The sequence below is a fragment of the Oncorhynchus nerka genome, linkage group LG6 (assembly GCF_034236695.1).
Source record: "Oncorhynchus nerka isolate Pitt River linkage group LG6, Oner_Uvic_2.0, whole genome shotgun sequence".
NCBI lineage: Eukaryota > Metazoa > Chordata > Actinopteri > Salmoniformes > Salmonidae > Oncorhynchus > Oncorhynchus nerka.
The window spans coordinates 31,224,139-31,247,149 of NC_088401.1; the positions used below are offsets into that span (position 1 = coordinate 31,224,139).

General features: G+C 46.2%; 2 protein-coding genes across 6 annotated transcripts in view; both read left to right on the forward strand.

Moving 5' to 3' along the window:
- Nucleotides 1-17,431, forward strand: part of LOC115130332 (dnaJ homolog subfamily C member 13-like) — a 48,817-nt gene extending 31,386 nt beyond the window's left edge. For 3 of the 5 annotated variants that reach the window (XM_065019492.1, XM_029661367.2, XM_065019491.1), the window contains 34 exons: nucleotides 39-56; nucleotides 707-789; nucleotides 1,004-1,157; nucleotides 1,261-1,364; nucleotides 1,513-1,672; nucleotides 1,777-1,941; nucleotides 2,131-2,235; nucleotides 2,426-2,628; nucleotides 2,789-2,873; nucleotides 3,149-3,303; nucleotides 3,435-3,635; nucleotides 3,773-3,974; nucleotides 4,086-4,201; nucleotides 4,302-4,380; nucleotides 4,524-4,659; nucleotides 7,659-7,843; nucleotides 8,152-8,226; nucleotides 8,494-8,613; nucleotides 8,791-9,174; nucleotides 9,336-9,449; nucleotides 9,602-9,718; nucleotides 10,060-10,237; nucleotides 10,516-10,607; nucleotides 10,781-10,880; nucleotides 10,980-11,054; nucleotides 11,188-11,300; nucleotides 11,532-11,701; nucleotides 11,915-11,957; nucleotides 12,131-12,304; nucleotides 12,486-12,665; nucleotides 12,914-13,054; nucleotides 13,320-13,463; nucleotides 14,627-14,726; nucleotides 16,170-17,431. In XM_065019492.1, coding sequence (XP_064875564.1) covers nucleotides 39-56; nucleotides 707-789; nucleotides 1,004-1,157; nucleotides 1,261-1,364; nucleotides 1,513-1,672; nucleotides 1,777-1,941; nucleotides 2,131-2,235; nucleotides 2,426-2,628; nucleotides 2,789-2,873; nucleotides 3,149-3,303; nucleotides 3,435-3,635; nucleotides 3,773-3,974; nucleotides 4,086-4,201; nucleotides 4,302-4,380; nucleotides 4,524-4,659; nucleotides 7,659-7,843; nucleotides 8,152-8,226; nucleotides 8,494-8,613; nucleotides 8,791-9,174; nucleotides 9,336-9,449; nucleotides 9,602-9,718; nucleotides 10,060-10,237; nucleotides 10,516-10,607; nucleotides 10,781-10,880; nucleotides 10,980-11,054; nucleotides 11,188-11,300; nucleotides 11,532-11,701; nucleotides 11,915-11,957; nucleotides 12,131-12,304; nucleotides 12,486-12,665; nucleotides 12,914-13,054; nucleotides 13,320-13,463; nucleotides 14,627-14,726; nucleotides 16,170-16,267 — 4,569 coding nt within the window. In that variant the 3' untranslated portion in view covers nucleotides 16,268-17,431. The remainder of the gene's footprint in view (nucleotides 1-38; nucleotides 57-706; nucleotides 790-1,003; nucleotides 1,158-1,260; nucleotides 1,365-1,512; nucleotides 1,673-1,776; nucleotides 1,942-2,130; nucleotides 2,236-2,425; nucleotides 2,629-2,788; nucleotides 2,874-3,148; nucleotides 3,304-3,434; nucleotides 3,636-3,772; nucleotides 3,975-4,085; nucleotides 4,202-4,301; nucleotides 4,381-4,523; nucleotides 4,660-7,658; nucleotides 7,844-8,151; nucleotides 8,227-8,493; nucleotides 8,614-8,790; nucleotides 9,175-9,335; nucleotides 9,450-9,601; nucleotides 9,719-10,059; nucleotides 10,238-10,515; nucleotides 10,608-10,780; nucleotides 10,881-10,979; nucleotides 11,055-11,187; nucleotides 11,301-11,531; nucleotides 11,702-11,914; nucleotides 11,958-12,130; nucleotides 12,305-12,485; nucleotides 12,666-12,913; nucleotides 13,055-13,319; nucleotides 13,464-14,626; nucleotides 14,727-16,169) is intronic. The other 2 variants (XM_029661368.2, XM_029661370.2) reach the window with 2 other exon arrangements.
- Nucleotides 17,432-17,898: 467 nt separating this feature from the next.
- LOC115130333 (DNA topoisomerase 2-binding protein 1-A) overlaps nucleotides 17,899-23,011 on the forward strand; it is a 33,092-nt gene continuing 27,979 nt past the window's right edge. Inside the window, 5 exon segments of the mRNA XM_029661371.2 lie at nucleotides 17,899-18,204; nucleotides 18,635-18,728; nucleotides 18,881-19,015; nucleotides 19,128-19,271; nucleotides 19,962-20,143. Coding sequence (XP_029517231.2) covers nucleotides 18,642-18,728; nucleotides 18,881-19,015; nucleotides 19,128-19,271; nucleotides 19,962-20,143 — 548 coding nt within the window. The 5' untranslated portion in view covers nucleotides 17,899-18,204; nucleotides 18,635-18,641.

Sequence of the window (23,011 nt, forward strand, 5' to 3'; positions counted from 1 at the left end):
CTTGTCTGTTGGGGTTCTCTGCTGTCAATCAAATGCAGCAGGACAGAAATAACCTGGTAAGTAGAACTGACCAATGGGAACCCCTCTTCCTCCTTTTTGACCCCTCCCACACTTACCTGTCAGTTTTAGAGCTCATGTAGCATGTTATGTTGTGGGATCCCATCTCTGTAGTTGGATTTTTGTCACTGTTTATGTCAAAGGTTGTGTGTTTTTGTTGGTGTTTATCATGACAGTATTTCTCACCTGGTGGTCAGTGACATTAAATGTTTTGAATTCATTAATTAACACTGAAAAAATCATTTTGTAACATTGTGGGGTTTACAAAGGTGATAGATAAAATACATGCCATTCAATACATACCATACCTTTCCTTGTATTTGTTTTCATCAATCACCTGTGTTGTGACTGTGTGTTGTACCTTGAACGTTGTCAAGATCAATATATGTGTGTGCCCTTGCTATCTCCATTACTGTCATTGTCAAGCCAAAGATGACAATTCGGCAATGACCGTGATTGACAGGGAATTGGCCTGATAGCATAAACTGACAGGCGCTCAGGCTATTGTGAATGCTGGTATTAGTGGGGGGGGGGTCATAAATCATCTTAGCTGTGGTCGTCCACTCATGTAGACCAGTTGTCCAACAACGCGGAGTTGACCATTGGAGAGGTGTAGTGGTGACTGAAGTTGTTCTTGGCTCTACTACAGAACCCCAACCAAAAACCTGTCATTCTGAGGAAGAGGAGACAGAGGATCAAGATCGAAGCCAACTGGGAGCTCTTCTACTACAGGTACATTGGTCACTTGCTCACAAAATGGCCGCCGAACTCTCTCTTACTATTATAGACTTTGTTTTTTATCCTTTATTTTTTATGTTTGTAATGTTTCTCCGGCTGGAGCAGCCTCCTACTTTAAATGATCAAATGAATTCATGCATTAAAAGTGAATATTTAGATTTTGGATCAGTTGTCCCGTCTCTCAATCTCTGGTTCTCCTGTGTCCTAGGTTCCAGTTGGATCACGCGCGGTCCAACCTCATCTGGAACCTGAAGACACGGGAGGAACTGCGGGACGCTCTGGAGGGAGAGATGAGGGCCTTTGGCGTGGACCGCGAGCTGGGCAACGCTAGCGTCATCTCCTGGAACCACCAGGAGTTTGAGGTCAGGGGTCAAAACAAATTATGACCATATTTATATTTTGGTCATGTGGATTGGTAGCTGACGTGTGTGGGGGGGGGGGGGGTTGTTTGCGTGTGTGTTGCAGGTGAGGTACGAGTGTCTTTCGGATGAGATTAAGATCGGTGACTATTACCTGCGCCTGCTGCTGGAAGAGGATGAGACGGATGAGTCTGGGGCCATCAAGAGATCGTAAGACATCAGCTACCTACAACACAATCGACCATGTTTAACCCATCTAATGACAATATTGCTCTTAAATCAAAACGAAGAGAATAAAGTCAAATGTTCAAATTGCAATATCCCTCTGTCTTTCTGTCTCTCTCTTTCTCCCGCTCAGGTACGAGTTCTTCAATGAGCTCTATCACCGTTTCCTGCTCACCCCCAAAGTCTCCATGAAGTGCCTGTGCCTGCAGGCTCTCACCGTCGTCTATGGGAAGTGCTGCGAGGAGATTGGCCCCTTTACCGACACCAAGTACATCGTTGGCATGCTGGACCGGGTCAGTGCTGTGGCACACACACACACACACACACAAACTAGTGAGAGATCCGTTGGGACAGTTTTGTAATGGTGTAAAGTCTCTCTCCCCCTCTGCATTTACAGGCTACAGACAAACTGGAAAGAGACAGACTAATCCTATTCCTTAACAAACTCATCCTCAACAAGAAAAATGTGAAGGAGTTGATGGACTCCAATGGAGTCCGCATCCTAGTGGACCTGCTCACTCTGGCCCACCTACACACCAGCCGAGCCACCGTCCCACTACAGGTAGGTCTTCACAACTTCCCTGTCTGAACCATCCAAATTGTAGCATGTGCTTCTCATCACGTATCTAACGTATGTTTTGAGACAGTTGCAGACCATGGAAGCGTATAGCTGTCGGAAGTCAAATAGACTTCTATTACAGGCCAGTCTGTCTGGTTTCATGTTAATAACGTGCGTATTTGTGTCTGTCAGAGCAACGTGATCGAGGCCGGGGCCGACATGAAGAGGGAGAGCGAGAAGGAGTGGTACTTTGGGAACGCAGACAAAGAGAGGAGGGGCCCCTTCAGCTTTGAAGAGGTACGTTTCTTCTGAATACAAAACCAACACAGATGCTAAGCTCTACCCCCATAGGTAGAGTTTCTCTGGGTCCAGTGCCATTGCTTAGATATTTTTGGGTATCCAAGACAACGTACATTTTGCAACATCGGTGAACTATTTCTAAGCATGATATCTTGATGACTGAACACGTCCACATTTCCCACATCAGATGCAGGAGTTCTGGAGCAATGGAGTGCTGACGGCCAAGACGAGGTGCTGGGCCCAGGGCATGGACGGCTGGCGCCCCCTGCAGGCCATCCCGCAGCTCAAGTGGTGCCTGCTGGCCAGCGGGCAGGCGGTGATGAACGAGACGGACCTGGCCACGCTCATCCTCAACATGCTCATCACCATGTGCTCCTACTATCCCAGCAGGTAGGGAGAAGATCTTTGGTTCTGACTCATTAAACAAAAATATATTATTATTTATTTTTTCCTACCGTCTCCTCTCTTGCTCGGACCTTTCTCCCCCTATTTCTCGCTCTTTTGCCGTCACACAGTTTAAAAATGTGACAATGTGTCTATCTTTCCCCAGGGACCAGGACAATGCCATTATTCGTCCCTTACCCAAGATCAAGAGAATGGTCAGCGATAACACCTGCCTCCCTCACATTGTCCAGGTGAGCAGAACCAGCCTATTATTAGGTATATCCTTCCTACCTCAGTGGGACTAACTGGTTAAATAAAGGTTAAATACAGAAAATGTGTACTATTTCCTATTCTTTTCATTTTCCTACATATAAAATAATCTAAAGGTTGTTTGAGACTAAAACGTTGGTGAAATAAGATATGTTCAATTCTTGGACTCAACATTAAAAGTGAGATGGAGGTTTTTATTTTTATTAAATGAAATGTTTGATCAAATGTCTCATGTTCTGTTCCCTTCTCCAATCAGCTGCTGCTGACCTTTGACCCCATCCTGGTGGAGAAGGTGGCCAACGTGCTGTACCTGGTGATGCAGGACAACCCCAACCTGCAGCGCCTCTACCTCACCGGCATCTTCTTCTTCATTATGATGTACACCGGCTCCAACGTGCTGCCAGTGGCCAGGTCCGACTGCTGGAGAGATGCACACGGACACGCATGTCACACACCCACACACACACACACACTGTGCTCTTCAGATAGGTCTTTTATGTTGTGCGTTTTGGACTCTGTCACGTCTTGTGTTTTGCCTGTAGGTTCCTGAAGTACTGTCACCTGAAGCAGGCCTTCAAGTCAGAGGAGGCCAAAGGTACAGACATCGTCCAGCGCAGTGTGCTGGGGCCGGTGATGCCTGAGGCCATGGTGTGTTACCTGGAGAACTACGAGGCAGAACGCTTCTCCGAGATCTTCTTGGGAGAGTTTGACACGCCAGAGGCCATCTGGAGCAGCGAGATGAGGTAGACACAAGCTTGCTGTCTGTCTGGGGAGAGGTCTAACAAATAGTTTTGACCAAGGTTTTTCTATCCGTTTGTCGACATCCACCTCTTGTGTGTTGGTTTGTGTCTGACGTCTCATCCCCCTTGCCCCCCTCCAGGCGGATGATGATTGAGAAAATTGCGACCCACCTGGCTGACTTCAGCCCACGGCTGTACAGCAACACACGAGCCCTCTACCAGTACTGCCCCATCCCTGTAGTCAGCTTCCCCCAGCTGGAGAACGAGCTCTTCTGTAACATCTACTACCTCCGCCACCTGTGTGACGCCAACCGCTTCCCCAACTGGCCCATCCGAGAGCCCGTATGTTCTGTGTAGTGATTGACTGTGTGAGACTTGTGAGAAGGTGTCAGTGTATGAGCGAGATGGAGACTGTTAATCGTGCTCTGTGTCGTCGTCTGCCCCCCCCTGCAGGTGAAGCTGCTGAAGGACACCCTGGAGGCCTGGAAGAGGGAGGTGGAGAAGAAGCCTCCCTCTATGTCTGTGGACGACGCCTACGAAGTCCTCAACCTTCCCAAGGGACAGGGACAGTAAGTGGCCTTGCATGCATAAAGAAGAAGCTTCTCCCTCTCCAAGATGTCTATCAGTACTCTCTATATGGAGTGTGTTTGATTTTTGGTATCTCCACAGACACGAGGAGAGTAAGATCAGGAAGGCCTACTTCAGACTGGCCCAGAAGTACCACCCGGACAAGAACCCAGAGGGCAGGGTATGTGTACCGCACCATTGCTCCACTATATAAGGAATCAGGTGCCATTTGGGACACAGACAAGTTTTTCCACTCCTGTCTTGGAGCATTACTGTCATTGTTCAGAGGGGGGAGGTGTTAATAAACTGTCTTTGTGTGTTCAGGATATGTTTGAGAAAGTCAACAAGGCCTATGAATTCCTGTGCACCAAGTCGTCCCGCATCATCGACGGCCCCGACCCCGAGAACATCATCCTCATCCTCAAAGCCCAGAGCATCCTCTTCAACAGACACAAACAAGGTCTGACACTCTAATACTCTCTCCACTGTCTGTAGTATTCCATGTTATACGCATCTAAAGTGAATACGTGTGGAAGGTGCGTCACAATCGCTACTTGTAAACACCACTAGAGGCACCATTTTTGGAGGCGTGATAGACACGGCAGCGTTGCTATTAGCTAGAAAAAGAGTGTAGGGAGCTATATATACAGTTGAAGTCGGACGTTTACATACACTTAGGTTGGAATCATTCAAACTTGTATTTCAATCACTCCACAAAGTACTTGTTAACAAACTATAGTTTTGCCAAGTCGGTTAGGACGTCTACTTTGTGCATGACACAAGTCATTTTACTTATAATTCACTGTATCACAATTCCAGTGGGTCAAAAGTTTACATACACTAAGTTGACTGTGCCTTTAAACAGTTTGGAAAATTCCAGAAAATTATGTCATGGCTTTAGAAGCTTCTGATTGACTAATTGACATAATTTGAGTCAATTGGAGGTGTACCTGTGGCTGTATTTCCAGGACTATCTTCAAACTCAGTGCTTCTTTGCTTGACATCAAAGGAAAATCAAAAGATATCAGCCAAGACCTCAGACAAAACATTGTAGACCTCCACAAGTCTGGATCATCCTCGGGAGCAATTTCCAAACGCCTGAAGGTACCACGTTCATCTGTACAAACAATAGTACGCAAGTAATAAACACCATTGGACCACGCAGCCGTCATCCCGCTCAGGAAGGAGACGCGTTCTGTCTCCTAGAGATGAATGTACTTTGGTGCGAAAATTGCAAATCAATCCCAGAACAACAGCAAAGGACCTTGTGAAGATGCTGGAGGAAACGGGTACAAAAGTATCTATATCCACAGTAAAACAATTCCTTTATCGACATAACCTGAACGGCCGCTCAGCAAGGAAGAAGCCACTGCTCCAAAACCGCCATAAAAAGCCAGACTACGGTTTGCAACTGCACATAGGGACAAATATCGTACTTTTTGGAGAAATGTCCTCTGTTCTGATGAAACAAAAATAGAACTGTTTGGCCATAATGACCATCTTTATGTCTGGAGGAAAAAGGGGTGGGGGGCTTGCAAGCTGAAGAATACCATCCCAACTGTGAAGCACGGGGGTGGCAGCACCATGTTGTGGGGGTGCTTTGCTGCAGGAGGGACTGGTGCACTTCACAAAATAGATGGCATCATGAGGACGGAAAATGATGTGGATAGATTGAAGCAACATCTCAAGACCTCAGTCAGGAAGTTAAAGCTTGGTCGCAAATGGGTCTTCCATGTGGACAATGACCCCAAGCATACTTCCAAAGTTGTGGCAAAATGGCTTAAGGACAACAGTCAAGGTATTGGAGTGGCCATCACAAAGCCCTGACCTCAATTCTATAGAAAGTTTGTGGGCAGAACTGAAAAAGCGTGTGCGAGCAATAAGGCCTACAAACCTGACTCAGTTACACCAGCTCTGTCAGGAGGAATGGGTCAAAATTCACCCACCTTATTGTGAGAAGCTTGTGGAAGGCTACCCAAAACATTTGACCGAAGTTAAACAATTTAAAGGCAATGCTACCAAATACTAATTGAGTGTATGTAAACTTCTGACCCACTGGGAATGTGGTGAAAGAAATCAAATCTGAAATTAATCATTCTCTCTACTATTATTCTGACATTTCACATTCTTAAAATAAAGTGGTGATCCTAACTGACCTAAGACAGGGAATTTTTACTAAATGTCAGGAATTGTGAAAAACGTGTGTGTATGTATGTATGTATATATATATATGTATATATGTGTATATATATATATATATATATATATATATATATACACTGCTCAAAAAAATAAAGGGAACACTTAAACAACACAATGTAACTCCAAGTCAATCACACTTCTGTGAAATCAAACTGTCCACTTAGGAAGCAACACTGATTGACAATAAATTTCACATGCGGATGTGCAAATGGAATAGACAACAGGTGAGAATTATAGGCAATTAGCAAGACACCCCCAATAAAGGAGTGGTTCTGTGGGTGGTGACCACAGACCACTTCTCAGTTCCTATGCTTCCTGGCTGATGTTTTGGTCACTTTTGAATGCTGGCTGTGCTTTCACTCTAGTGGTAGCATGAGACGGAGTCTACAACTCACACAAGTGGCTCAGGTAGTGCAGCTCATCCAGGATGGAACATCAATGCGAGCTGTGGCAAGAAGGTTTGCTGTGTCTGTCAGCGTAGTGTCCAGAGCATGGAGGCGCTACCAGGAGACAGGCCAGTACATCAGGAGATGTGGAGGAGGGCGTAGGAGGGCAACAACCCAGCAGCAGGACCGCTACCTTCGCCTTTGTGCAAGGAGTAGCAGGAGGAGCACTGCCAGAGCCCTGCAAAATGACCTCCAGCAGGCCACAAATGTGCATGTGTCTGCTCAAACGGTCAGAAACCGACTCCATGAGGGTGGTATGAGGGCCCGACCTCCACGGGTGGGGGTTGTGCTTACAGCCCAACACTGTGCAGGACGCTTGGGAACACCAAGATTGGCAAAATCGCCACTGGCTCACTGTGCTCTTCACAGATGAAAGCAGGTTCACACTGAGCACATGTGACAGACGTGACAGAGTCTGGAGACGCCGTGAAGAACGTTCTGCTGCCTGCAACATCCTCCAGCATGACCGGTTTGGCGGTGGGTACACTGCTGATACACTCCAGCCATATGAGGTCTAGCATTGTCTTGCATTAGAAGGAACCCAGGGCCAACCGCACCAGCATATGGTCTCACAAGGGGTCTGAGGATCTCATCTCGGTACCTAATGGCGAGCACATGGAGGGCTGTGCGGCCCCCCAAAGAAATGGTGTGTGTATATATATAAGCAAACCTACATTGGCTGGTTAGCTTAGCATCTGGGTCAATAGCCACCGCAGATCTCTTTGCTAGCTAACAGTAGTGTTTACCTGTTGACACTTTTGCTACTTTCCAAGAGTAATATTAATGTAAACTGTTGTCCTCTTGTCAACAGAACTGGAACCCTACAAGTACGCCGGCTACCCCATGCTCATCAAGACCATCACCATGGAGACGGGTGATGAGCAGCTGTTCTCCAAGACTTCCCCCCTCCTCCCGGCTGCAATCGAGCTGGCCTTCCACACGGTCAACTGCTCTGCCCTAAACGCTGAGGAACTACGCAGAGAAAGTGGCATCGAGGTAGAACTAACAACCCTACTGGCTATTCGGAGATCAGGATCATATTCATTAGGCACCAAACGGAAGCAAACGATAGTAAACTGACTGAAACCGGGAGGGATCTACTTAGAGTTGTCTAATAAGAAATGGTTATTTTAGTTTTTTAATTGAAAAACGTTTTGCTTCGTTTTGGAACTAATGAATACGACACAGATACTATTGTTGCAACAATATTCACCTTTTCCCGATTTGACATTCCTACATTAATACTTTCAATGTTTATAACATGATCTAAAAAAGTATTCCCCCCCCCCCCCCTTTTCCGCCAGATTCTGTTGGACGCGCTGTCCCGGTGTGTCGCTGTTTTAACCGCTTCCAGCAAGTCTGATGACATGGCTGTTCAAGTAAGATCACCAGATCCACAGTGCAGAGCTGTGGTCACTTACGATTCCCCCACCAGGGACCGGGGTTCAATCCTAGTGCCTACCCTGTCTGAATAGTGTCAAATCGCCTTAATGATTGTGGACGGCGTGTATTCAAATACATATATTTTAAGAATACAGCACATCCACAAACATCTGTCACATTATTAGCACTGTATTCTGAGCCGTACATGTCTGGCTGGAAATGAGTGGTACAGTGTTGAAAGGGGTTGTGTTGCCTGTGCCTAGGTGTGCGGCCAGGTGTGTAAGTGCTACAGTGTCGCGGCTCAGTTTGAGGAGTGCCGGGAAAAGATAATCGAGCTCCCCAACATCATCAGGGACCTCTGTCACGTGCTCTACTATGGGAAGGTGAGATCTCTACTTAATCATACAACAACAGCCTTGTATCTCTGGCTTTGTATACACCTTGATACCACTGTATCATCCAATGCAGAAAGGACGCATATTTATACTTTAAAAAAAAGATTGTTTTTTAATTGAGCGCGTACCTTCAATTGAAAGCAATCTTCTCTTGTACACTCTCAGGGTCTCCCGCGGACGGCGGCGCTGGCCGTGCAGTGCGTCAGCTCCTTCGCTGTGGATTACTTCCTGCAGACGCACCTGTACCACGCCGGCGTGCTCTGGCACCTCCTGGTGCACCTGTTCAATTACGACTACACGCTGGAGGAGAGCGGCGTGGCCACCAGCCAGGACACCAACCAGCAGGAGGTGGCCAACAGCCTGGCCAAGCTTAGCCTAGTGGCCCTTAGCCGTCTGGGGGGCTACGCCCCACCCACCGGAGAGGGAGGTGTAGTGGAGACTAACGGGGTGGAGGGGCAACCCCCGGAGAACCCGACCATTCGTAAGAGCCTGGCAGCCATGCTCACACCCTATATTTCGAGGAGGTTAGGGTCGGCGGTACCGGCTGAGGTTAGTGATTATGGGAAAGTGTAAAAGGTAGATATGCAGATTAGACACAGTAACACACACACACTCATAGACCCACTAGTTTAAAACACTCTTGACAATATTACTCTGCTATGCCACTCTTCACCCACATTCAGTCATGCTTCTGTTTCCATATCTACCAGGTGTTGAAGCTGCTGAACAGTAACTCTGAGAACCCCTACCTTATCTGGAACAACGGGACCCGGGCCGAGCTGCTGGAGTTCCTGGAGGCCCAGCAGGAAGCCAACATCAGGAGGGTGAGCAGATGAGAGCACATGGACTGGCTCTATCATATGTTTCAGCATGGATGTCTGTTGTCGCTGTTCATTAGGCACCGTACAAAACAAAATGGACTGTGTATTATTAGGCATCCTGTGTTAGTATAGTCATGTGTCTCTCTCTGTCCTAGGGGGAGAACGATAAGAGCTTTGGCTCAGAGTTTGTGTTCAGTGACCACGGTAAAGAGCTGATCGTGGGTGAGATCTTTGTCAGGGTCTACAATGAGCAGCCTACCTATCCTCTGGAGGTGAGCTCCGACACTCGGCGTAGCGTTTGACCTTGCATCATACTCCTCCCAGTTACGATACTAACAACATTGTAGCCATTGTCATGTCATAGTCCTGTCATTAAGTAGCACTGAGTCACGGTAAATCCATTTGCTTCACGCAGCTCACAGTAATATCTGAAAACCTGCAGGTAATTATGTGGTAATACCTAGGTATTTAGCTACAATAATATCATTGAATAGAACGCTAGTAATTTGATGTATTTCTAGGCTATATCCATCCATAGCATTAGTTCATAACGCCAGATAAAATGTGTTATAAGCTTTTATTATAAGCCTATAACCATGTCTCCATGGTCCAGTACCCAAAGGCGTTTGCAGCCAGTCTGCTGGACTACGTGGGCTCCCAGGCCCAGTACCTCACCACCCTGCTGGCCATGTCCCAGAGCAACAAGGTGGAGTCCCAGCAGCACGCCGAGAGGCTCCGCTGGGCCGAGATGGCCCTGGAGGCCCTCCGCAACGTCATCAAGAACAACCCAGGTACACAGCAACCTACTTCTGTGATATATCTACAGTCACTCTTACTACTACTGCAGTCAAAACTGCTACTACCACTTCTTCCACTACCAGGAAATTGACTTGTTATGATTGCCGAAGCAAGCACACGCATTTTGGTTTAGGAGCGTTAAGAAATGCCTCTCCTCCTTTTGTTTTGTACCGACTCCGTTGCCTTTTCTCCTCAGCTGAACAAACTGAAAACAAACTGAGTGCTCATTGGTCTTTTACGGTTTGCTGACTTGGCTCTTTGTGACCCCCAGGTTCGGAGACGGAGTGCATCGGCCATTTCAAGCTGCTGTTCTCCTTGTTACGGGTTCACGGGGCTGGGAAGGTACAGCAGCTAGCTCTGGAGGTAAAACACAACTAGAATATTCATATTTTATTATCAACGGAATTTGTTATAGAACACTTTTGTGTGACGGCCCACAGGATATATCTTTTTTTCGAAATCAACCAATCAATCATCCCACATGCACTGTATATTTTAATCCGCGACCTGAGACCTGTTTTTGTGTCCTCCATAAGGTTGTGAACACGGTCACCTCCAACCAGGACTGTGTGGCTAACATCGCTGAGTCCCTGGTGCTGTCCAACCTACTGGTGCTACTGCACTCTCTGCCCTCCAGTAAGACCACTGAACACCTACTGCATCTACTAGTCTGTTCTACTAGCTATATACACTTTATTCAGAAACCCCCTGTCTGATTTTCTGCATCCCTTTCAGGCCGGCAGCTTGTACTGGAAACTTTATACGCCTTGACCTCCAACACCAAGATAGTCAAAGAAGCTATGACTAAGGGTCGGTATTATACCGAATTGTGTTTGTTCTTGAGTATACAGTATTATATTCTGTTGTGTATATGGGCTTATGTCAATGTCTGTTGCCATGGGTAACCTTCCCGCTTTCTCCCTCTCTCCCCTCTCTCCTCCAGGTGCGTTGATCTACCTGCTGGACCTCTTCTGTAACTCCACCCACCCCCAGGTGCGCTCCCAGACGGCCGAGCTCTTCTCCAAAATGACCTCTGACAAGCTGGTGGGGCCCAAGGTGAGGCAGTATCCCTGTGTGGAGGATCATAGGGAGAGACCTTATCCCTCTGTAGAGACTACTTTAGTACTGTGCCCCAAATGGCACCCTATTCCCAATTTTGTGAATAGGGAAAAGTAGTGCACTAAATAGGAACGAGGGTGCCGTTTTGGAAGTTTTTTTTTCTCCCTCACTCATTCTCTGTCCCACCTCTTCTGTCCTCTCTCTCTCTGCCTCATCCCTCCCTCTCAGGTGCGGCTGACTCTGATGCGTTTCCTGCCGGGTGTGTTCATGGACGCCATGCGGGACAACGCGGAGGCGGCAGTGCACATCTTCGAGGGGACGCACGAGAACCCCGAGCTCATCTGGAACGACGGCTCCCGGGAGACTGTCTCCACCACCGTCCGTGAGATGATGCTCGAGTACGCAACCACTTTTTTTTTTCACACTCTCACTCACCCACCCCTGTGGCTTTGTGGTCGTTAGGCCCCAAATTGTTAAATTGTTCGTGGCCCTGTAAAGTGTTGACATAATGACAGCACAACAGTTAGCTGTGAAATGATGAAATACACCATTTATGCTATATATTTGATTTGTGTCTTTTGTACGATATATTCCTCCCGTGTCCTCTGCAGGCACTTCAAACAGCAAAAGGATAATCCTGATGTCAACTGGAGAGTAAGTGTATCCACATTCAATCTAATGCTGTTCTGTATGTTGTGGATTTCATTGTAGGCCTAAAGTGAACGGGGATAAATGCTGAAGCAACAAAATAATCACATGGGACGCCCATTGTACTAATGTTTATGATATACGGCGTGTTAATGGTATGCTGTTGACTGTATGCGCAGCTGCCAGAGGAGTTCACGGTGGCGTATGGGGCGGGGCAGGGTGAGCTGGTGGTGGGCGGAGTCTTCCTGCGTATCTTCATCGCTCAGCCAGGCTGGGTGCTGCGCAAACCCAGGGAGTTCCTAGTGTCCCTCCTGGAGACCCTTACTGAGCTGTACGAGAAAAACAACCCCAATGTGAGTACACTCGCGTGTTCATCTCCTTGCGCCTGTGAGTTTATCTCACTGAGTGAATTAAAGCACATTTCGTACACACACAAACACTTCCTGTAACTGAGCAGAAAAAATAGTCATCTCATAGAATACCCTGTATTTCCATTTTGGTTTGATTGAACCTTTCGCTGCATGTTTCCAACAGGGTGAGGCCCTGGAGACGGTTACCACGGCGGCGGTGTGTTTGTTCAGCACACAGACCCAGCTGTGTGACCAGGTCCCTCCCCTGGGCCACCTGCCTCGCATCCTGTCTGCACTGACCCACAAGAACAACGCCGTGCCCAAGAGCTCCATCCGCCTCATTCACGTGCTGTCGGACAATGAGGTGCATTCAGTCTAGGGCTACAACAAACCTAAATTCATGATATATAATGGGCAAGATAAACAGACTACTATATGGTAGTTTAGCAAGCTATAATTGGCGAATGTACTGATGTAGTGGGTCTACAATAGTCCTGTTTGAATGTAAGGAGGTCAACGATCTTCCCATGGACACTAAATCTGTGTTATATTTATTTCTGTCTCACGTGGAAATATATTCAAGTCTAATGCCATGTTTCTGTGTGTGTGCAGCAATGCGTGCGCTCCATGGCCTCTCTGGAGACCATCGGTCCTCTGATGAACGGGATGAAGATGAGGGCAGACATGGCAGGACTGGCCTGCGAGGCGCTCAACCGCATGTTCCAGAGAGAGCAGACGGACCTGGTGGCTCAGGTACCTCGTCTCTATGGCTACATATCAAATGGCACCCGATTCCCTGTGTAGTGCACTACTTTTCACCAGGGCCCATAGTAGTGCGTTATAGGGAATAGAGCCATTTGGGATGCATCCCATAGCTCTGATATAAAGTTTCATTTTCTCACACCGTTTTCTTACTGTTAATTCCTTTAGCAAAAGACTTGGTGTTCTGTCCTTTTCATACGTGTTGTTATTCCATGTCGTTTTAGTGTTTTAATGTGTTTTGTACTTGCACACACAGGCCCTACGAGTGGATTTGGTGCCGTACCTTCTGCGGCTACTGGAAGGGATCGGGCTGGAGACCTTAGACAACCCCTCGGCCACCAAGGCTCAGATCGTCAAGGCTCTCAAGTCCATGACACGCAGTCTGCAGTATGGCGAACAGGTAATGCACCCCTGGCTATATGTCGTCCAACATATCGTCCAACATATCAACAGGGCTCCAGACGATCATTTTCCCCTGGTGACAATGGTGCCACTACCTGGTGACAATGGTGCCACTACCTTTTACAGTTGGTGGCACCAGCCCATAATTTGGTTTCAACCTATTTATTTTATTTGTTTTGTAGCATCACGCAATTGAAAAATGATGTAACCATCTTAGCAAGTCATTCACCATGCTATACTAAGAGGTGTAATAGATTACTGAGACGGTATTCATCTTTAGGATGTTCATGCAGAGAATGCATGATTTCAATATATTTTGTTGTGCAACCCAATCCAGGGGTTGTCATGAATTTTGGGTTGGCACTTAGGCTATTGTATTTAATTGTTAAAATAGGGCTCCAGAATTTTCAGAATTATATATTTTTCAATAGAGATGAATTTGACTACATCTTTGTGTGCACAAAATATCACAGGCACATTTATTTGGCGCTAAGTCACCACCTGAGCAAGTGGAAACTCAAAACACGTTAGCTAGGTCACTAACTGGAAACGTAATACCCGCTGCTGGTAGCCATGTATTAATCGAACAGTAAATACAGTGTCCTGGGGAAGAACCGTGCAGTTGTAGCCTAGGTTATTACCCAATGACGCTTACATTCGCAATGGCTCGTTCATTACAGCGGCAGGCCCCAGCGAACCAGAGACACGGGAGATACTTTTATCACAGGAATCTTGAGGGTAATGCACGTTGTTTTTAAACAAGTCACGGTTTTAGTAGTGTGAGAAAAAAAATATAGGATGTTTTGGAGTGAGGGGAGCATGTAGAATGTGCAGCTCGCATCGATGTGACCAATTAAAAAAAAAAAAAAATGAAAATGTAACTCGCACAGCCAACTCAAAGGGTCGCAAAATGCGATTAAATTGTCCCAATCTGAAGCCCTGTATTAACAACCTGCAGTCTACTGAGACAGAGCACAGCTGTTTGATGTATTTTAGCTTGTAGTTGAAATGTATATGTTGTGTGTGAGATGTATTGTGTACAGTGTTTATATACATCAGTACTGTGTCTAAGAGACTTTCCTCCGTAGGACATTCAAGTTGATCTTATCCTATCCGCTGTGGTATTGTACACGTGTCAGTCTGAGTGGTACTGTGTTGCAGGTGAATGAAATCTTGGCTCGGTCCACTGTGTGGAGTGCCTTCAAAGACCAGAAACATGACCTATTCATCTCAGAGTCCCAGACCGCAGGGTACCTCACAGGTAGGAATGGAATCTGCACACATTTTGTTATGCGCTACAAAGATGGTAAGTTTAGAGGGGGCATTCTATGGGCTCAATCTGAATCCTTCGTTCTTCTATGCTTCCCTTGGGGCATTTTGTGGGCACTGCCTCTTCACTTTGTGCTTAGTACCCTCCCTCTTCCTCTCTTCCCCCTTTCCTTTCCTTCCCTTTCTCCTCTTCCTCCACATTTCCTTCTTCAGGTGTTTCCACTCCCTCTCTCATGGCGGCCAGCAGCCCCCTGCGGAGTGGGCTGTAGTTTCCTGTGCAGGGCCCTCCCAGCGCGCCTCCTCTCTCTTTGCTCTGACGCAGGTAGACTTTATCCTTGCTCCCATGCCACTCTCCATCTCCACTCGTTGACATGGCACCCTCAATCTTTTTATTTATTTATATATTTTTTCTCCCCTTTTTCTCCCCAATTTCGTGGTATCCAATTGGTAGTTAGTCCCATCGCTGCAACTCCTGTACGGACTCGGGAGAGGTGAAGGTCGAGAGCCGTGCGTCCTGCGAAACCCAACCAAGCCGCACTGCTTCTTGACACAATGCCCACTTAACCTGGAAGCCAGCCTCACCAATGTCACCGTACACCTGCCGACCGTGTCAACGTGTACTGCGCCTGGCCCGCCACAGGAGTCGCTAGTGCGCGATGGGACAAGGACATCCCTGCCGGCCAAATCCTCCCCTAACCCGGAAGATGCTGGGCCAATTGGGTGCCGCCCCATGGGTCTCCCGGCTGCGACAGAGCCTGGACTCGAACCCAGAATCTCTAGTGGCACAGCTAGCACTGCAATGCAGTACCTTAGACCACTGCGCCACTCGGAAGGCTCCGTCACACTCCATCTTGTGCCGTTTTTCAATTTCCACTTTCCCCCCACTCATCTCCATCTCCAGACATGGATTGGAAAAACACTGTACGGATGAAGTCCCTGTAGCACATATCAATGGGTGAATCCTCTGAACTACTAATGGGCCAGCACTGCCCTTGAGAAACCAACAGTGTCCCTAACAAAGTAAAGTGACAATATGCTCGTGGATGCTCTGTAGCAATAGTTCATATACTCGTATACCTCCATGCCATCTCTAGCACCACCTCCCCATACAACCAACCCTGTAGCATAATCACACGATGTTGTACTTTAGTCAGTTGTGACTTTCACTTGCATCACATCATGCCTCCTCAGTCACCCAGATTGAACATTCGTAGTGGCCTTTAGTATGACTTTCGTTGTAAAATTCTGGCAACTTTCCAGAAATTCTCGGGTTCAGGTTTTAGGATTCCAGATTTCCTGTTTATTCCCTCCTGATTCTAGGAGTCTTCCAACCTGAATTTCTGAAACAACTGGGAATTTTTGGAGAGTTACTGGAATTTTGCCACCCTAACTATGTCTCTCTCTTAACTCATCCGCTCTCTCTCTGTCTCTGCAGGTCCAGGTGTAGCAGGCTACCTTACAGCAGGAACCGGCTCCACAGTGCTGCCCAGCGTTCCGCCTCCTGTGGACAATGACATTGGAGACTCAGGCTGATCTGACTGACAGACAGAGAGGGAGAAGTGCTCAGGCATCCAGACTACCCTGTGGCTCACAGGCTGCAGCTCAGAGAGACTGCTCAGCTCTCTGAAGGAGGGAGAAAGAGAGAGAGAGAGGGAGGGAGGAAAGGGGGCCATCAGACTGTCTCCAAAATGTCTGCCCTCAAACCCGTAATGTCGCTCCCCTTCCCCGCCTCCAAACAGCACTCGTTGTAAACCTTTGTTTGATTGTTTTAAAGCAAATGATAACACTTGTCATCGAGTCAACCTCTTCTTCTGTTTTTCCGCTTCTTTGTTTTTTCCAATGACACAAATAGTTTACTTTTGTATGAATATATTTTTTAATCCATTTTTTTTTTGTGGTGGGGATAGACGAACAGAAGGAAATTTGGACCTACCTCCCTCCATTCTCTTCTCCTTCCTCTCTCCATCATGCCCGGTCTCACTGCTCTGCCTGGCAGCACATACCTTCACAGATCACAGCCACGAGTCCTGAAGGAGGGTACCTTATGTGTATCCGGCCTGAACATGTGATCACTGGACAAAGATGAACTTAATCTCCTCCGCTCACCTGTTTACAGGACCAGTCAAACCTTTCCTAATTTTATAATGTATGTTTTAGTGTGGTATGGTTGAAAGATGTTGAAAAATGTTGTAAGGAGGAACTCACAGAACTGTGGTGTATTAGTGCTCTGGACCCCCCCCCCCCCTATAGGGAACAGCGCTTTGAGACAGGGCAAGACTAGACGTCAGCATCCGTCTGCCCCTTTTTGAAGTGGTCACACGTGCGTTCGTTGTCTCCTTTCTGTATTACCCCAATCACGATGATCCTGCGCCATACTTTGCTCTGCTCACTCTTTGAAGTTTGACCTTTCTTCCACCACCACAAATCTTTTTGTTATTTTCCTTCCCCCAGAATGCGAAAAGCACTCTAATATTTATAGGTAAATAGCGGTCTTTACCAATTCAAATGAGCTTCTGCTAAGACATGAGGAATGATACTGACTCTGATTATAAATATATGTGAAAGACTAGTGCAATTGTGAAATGTTCAATGTAATATGACAAACTTTCTATATTGAATGTACATTTTAAAAGAATCAGTCGCACTTGTAAATACAATTTTAGGAAATAAAAAGGGAATCCACAGTGTTCTTCATAATGTGTGTTTCTATTGTCAGTACTAATTAGAAGAATGAATGACTATATAAGAGAAATGTTTTAACTTTATGCCAAAATGGGGCATAGCAACACTACATACAATGACAGAACAAGCACACTCTTGTGCCATAATGGTACAGAATCTTGAGCTACAGTACACATACTAACAATATAACAATACATCTAATCGCAATTTTACAACCCATACTTGTTAATATTTCTGATATTTTAAGTAGACTGGCCTTCAGATTAGACTTTTTAATTTTTTTATGTAAACATAATGGTGTGCCATTGGTGGAATTCTGAATCAGTTACACAGCTGGTAGCAGCAAGGGTGAGTGGAAATCGTGTTGAATTAGTTTATTTATATGCCTGCCAGCAGAGGGCGCACGTTCAAGTTAACTTTATTTTCTTAGGAGCCCCACAACTTCACTTCCGTCTGCATCTGATTACGATTTCCGCGCGCGAATAGCAACGCCTACAAGATTTTTGAACTTTTTTTTTATATGTTGTACACAAGTGATCGAGACAATTGACAATGGCGATTGTTTGTTCAGATTTAAACATCTTATTTTGATGGTCTTCAAGCTCTGTGAATGACGTTCCAATTCGAGCAGGCATCCAGTCGTCTTCATTTGGGGCTCGTGCACCAGTGATTTTGGCCCCTTGCGAGCTCGACTTTTAAACCTGTTAATGTTGCTTGCTAGTTCTAAATAATTTAACGAACCTAGTTATTTCCTAAAGTAAAAAATATTATATTGACGGTCCAATAAGGTAAGAACATTGGTGAACCAGGGCCCGGTTTCCCAAAAACAGCTTAAGTCATAAGTTCATCGTTTGAACCATAGGATCCTAGCTATGGTTCTAACGTTAAACTTCAATGTATTTGCCTTTTTAAACCGGGGCCTGAACTCATCCCACGTCCCAGACGTTGACGATACACACTCTGCACAGAAAGTGACTGCCTTGCAATAATTATTTGTCAGCTAATGTTAGCTAGCTAACGTTTAAATATGTCGATGACGCTATAGTCATTACTGACACTGGCAGTAAAAGAAGCTAACGTTAGCTGGTTAATAATGTCACCACTCATGTCATCGAGCAACTAGCTAGCTATGTTCACTGTAGCTAGCTAACGTATGTCATGAATTAAAGAGCCGGTGTTAGCCATATGACGGGTTAATGCACTTCTGTCACATGGCAGGTTGACCATGTCGAAAGGAGATCGAGATGGCTTCGTTGTGAAGTTTGTAGAAGTCAATGGACGAAAGACAGACCTTGCTGTCAAGGCCTATGAGGTGAGTACAACTTTGATTACGATACCAGTGCCACTACTGTAGTGTCCATGAACAGCGACTAACATTTGATATTAAAATAGTAATGCTTTTGGTTACTGTTATTGAAGTGTTGGTTATTGAAATTACTCATCTTTCTATTCCTTCTGAAACAGGCCATAATGGCGCTCCAGTCAGAGAGTTATTTGAAGAACATTGATGAGGAGACTGCATTACAGATGGACCGTAATGACAAGTCTCTATTTGTCTTCAGTACCTTTTCCACTCCATCCTTCCACCACTGCACAAAGGTCTGTCTCAAGATGCACACATTCCCAAACCTGGCTTCTACCTACTTATCCTCACAAGTCACAACATGTTAAGTAGTGTAAAACTTTGTTTCCCTCCCTTTCTCTGTGAAAGCTGGGCTGTCGAGTGGTGAGTCCACTAGTGGTGCTCTTCTGCCTGCAGCAGCAGCGCTGTGTTCCCAAAGCAGAGCAGCCTGTCTACAACATGGCCATGGCTGATGTTACCATCTCCTGCACCAGTCTGGACAAGGAGGCTAGGGTAAATCCATTGCTTTCCCCTCTACTCTGCTTGACTTGTCAACAATGATGGCAAGTGTTTTTCATGCCAATTATGTAATACATCCACATAAACATCCTTACAGGGGAGCTCTCGAAAATAGAACCGCCTCCCGAGTGGTGCAAGGTACTGCATTGCAGTGCTGGCTGTGCCACTAGAGAGTCAGGGAATCGAGTCCAGGCTCTGTAACACACAGCCGCTACCGGGAGACCCATGGGGCGGCGCACAATTGGCCCAGCATCGTCCGGGTTAGGGGAGGGTTTGGCAGGGCGCAGTATACACTGACACGGTCGGCAGGTGTACGGTGTTTCCTCCGACACATTGGTGCGGCTGCCTTCTGGGTTGAGTGGGCATTGTGTCAAACAGTGCGGCTTGGTTGTGTTGTGTTTCGGAGGACGCACGGCTCTCGACCTTCGCCTCTCCTGAGTCCGTACGGGAGTTGCAGCGATGAGACAAGACAGTAACTACCAATTGGATACCCCTAAATTGGGGAGAAAATGGGGTGAAAATAGAAACAAAGCGTTATTTTACCCTGAGCAGTGCGTGCCTCTTGCGGAGCTGTGCTGCTTAGGTCCAGGTTACATTGAAATGAATGGGAGCATCTCATGCCCGGAAATGTTATGCATACAATGTATTAGGTCTGTTAGTGACTGTCTGTCTCTGTACCTCCAGGCTGACGTGATGGATCTGGTACAGCTGATGGGAGGGCGGGTCTATCGGGACCTTAACGTGTCTGTCACTCACCTAGTTGCCGGGGAGGTGGGGAGCAAGAAGTACCTGGTGGCCGCCAGCATGGGGAAGCCCATCTTGCTGCCCGCCTGGGTCAAAACCTGCTGGGAGAAATCACAGGACAGGTAATAGGGGTTTTTATGCCTTTCTCATTTTGCCAGAGACATTAATGAAAGCTATGTCTAATCAACCAAAGATGTAGCAAGTATGTTAAAAGTGTACACCTAGTTTCTAATTGTATTAGTCATATGTACGGGACACACATGCTATACACGTCCAACAAAATGCTTACTTGCAGGTTCCTTCTCGATAATGCAACAACGATAAGAAACGATAAAATATAAGAATACTAACAAGTAAATGGCTCAGTAAAATACACTGAACAAACATATAAACTCAACATGTAAACTGTTGGTCCCATGTTTCATGGGCTGAAATAAAAGATCTCGGAAATTTTCCATACAGACAAAAAGCTTGTTATTGTTTTTGTACATTTTGTGCACATTTTCTCATTTGCCAAGATAATCCATCCACCTGACAAGCAAGAGGCTGATTAAACAGCATGATCATTGTGCTGGGGACAATAAAAGGCCACTCTAAAATGTGCCATTTTGTCACACAGCACCATGCCACAGATGTGTCAAGTAGAGGTCGACCGATTATGATTTTTCAACGCCGATACCGATTATTGGAGGACCCGGGGAAAAAGCCGATACCGATTTAATCGGCCGATATTTATTTATTTATTTATTTGTAATAATGACAATTACAACAATACTGAATAAACACTTATTTTAACATAATACATGAATAAAAATGTATTTAGCCTCAAATAAATGAAACATTCAATTTGGTTTAAATAATGCAAAAACAAAGTGTTGGAGTAAGTGAAAGTAAAAGTGCAATATGTGCCATGTAAAAAAGCTAACGTTTGAGTTCCTTGCTCAGAACATATGAAAGTTGGTGGTTCCTTTTAACATGAGACTTCAATATTCCAAGGTAAGAGGTTTTAGGTTGGAGTTAATATAGTATTTATAGGACTATTTCTCTCTACCATTTGTATTTCATATACCTTTGACTATTGGATGTTCTTATAGGCACTATAGTATTGCCAGTGTAACAGTATATCTTCCATCCCTCTCCTCGAACCAGGAACACATCGACAACAGCCACACTCGAAGCAGCGTTACCCATCGCTCCACAAAAGCCACGACCCTTGCAGAGCAAGGAGAATAACTACTCTAAGTCTCAGAGCGAGTGATGGGTGTTCGCTAATAGCGTTTCAAACAACTAACTAGCTAGCCATTTCACACCAGCCATTAGGCTGATAGGCTTGAAGTCATAAACAGAGCTGTGCTTGCAAAGAGCTGCTGGCAAAGCGCACGAAAGTGCTGTTTGAATGAATGCTTACGAGCCTGCTGCTGCCTACCATCGCTCAGTCAGATTGCTCTATCAAATCAGACTTAATTATAACATAACACACAGAAATACTAGCCTTTGGTCATTAATATGATCGAATCCGGAAACTATATAATACAGGAAGGTGCCATATTTACGTGTTTTGGGGGATTGGGTTGTAAGTTCTAAATTGTGCAGTATTTAGCAATCATAATAAGAATCCGGTAACAGCAGTTGTGTGTGTGTTCGCGCCTGTGCTAAGGTGCAGAGAATCAGAGCAGGTGGCCAGTTCAAGTGTTCAGCAGTCTGATAGCTTGTAGATACGAACAGGCTCAGAGACCGTTTCTATCAGACGTCATGCTCCGATACCGTCTGCCAACCCTAAGGGAGTGAACAGCTTGTGGCTGGGATCCTTTATTATGCTGCAGGCCTTCCTCAGGCACTGTGGTGTCGTCAGCAAACTTGATGATGGAGTTGGTGTCGTGCAAAGCCAGCCAGTCGTGGGTGAACAGGAAGTTCAGCTGAGGACACAACGCAGGGGGCAACTGTGTTGAGTCAGTTTGGAGGAGGTGTTGTTGCCAGTCCTCACAGCCTGTGGTCTGCCTGTCAGGAAGTCCAGGATCCAGTTGCAGAGGGTGGTGTCCAGACCCAGGGCTCTGAGCTTGGTGTCGAGCTTCAGGGGAACAATGGCATTGAATGCTGAACTGTAGGTATTCCTCTTGGCCAGATGTGTTACGGCTGTGTGAATAGCTATGGAAATGGCATCTTCCGTGGAGCGGAATGCAAAATTGAAGTGGGTCCTGTGTTCCTGGCCTTAATGTGAGCCATTACCAACCTCCTCAAAGCACTTCATCATGACTGGTGTGAGTGAGACAGGGTGATTAGTCATTTGGCCATGTCACATTGTTTTTCTTGGACTCTGGGACAATGGTGGTCTCCTTGAAGCAGGTGGGAACAACAGCCTGGCATAATGCCAGGTTGAAAATGTCAGAGAAGACACCCGCCAACTAGTCAGCACACACTCTGAAGACACGCTCAGGGTTGCCATCTGGGCCACCGACTTTGAGTATTCACTCTTTTGAGAGTTTTCCTCATCAGCCTCAAGGAGAGAAAGCACTTGGTTGTCCGGAACAGCAAGAGCCTTCTTGGATGGCTCGGTATTGTCTGCCTCGACGCAGCAATAGAATGTGTTAAGCTCACCTGGGTCGGAGGATTCGGCAGGCACCACATACACCTGGATTTGCCTTTGTAGTCTGTGATATTCTGTAGTCCTTTCCACATGCGTCGCGAGTCTGAGTTGTCGAACATCAATTCAAGTTTGAGTCTCTCTCGTATTTTTTCGTCCATAATGGATTTTCGGAGCTCTTGCCTTATAGGCGTCACCGGGTTTCGTTCTGCTGACATTGAATGCTGCAGTACGGGCTCTCAGCATGGTACAGATATCTGATTGGGGTATGTCCGGATTGTTATTGTGGGTACATCATCATCAACACATTTCCCAATGAAGCCTGTGACCTGACGATTTATATTCCTCAATGTTGATGGATGAGTCCTGAGTGGATGAATCTTTTAACTTGTTTCAATCAGTTCTCAAA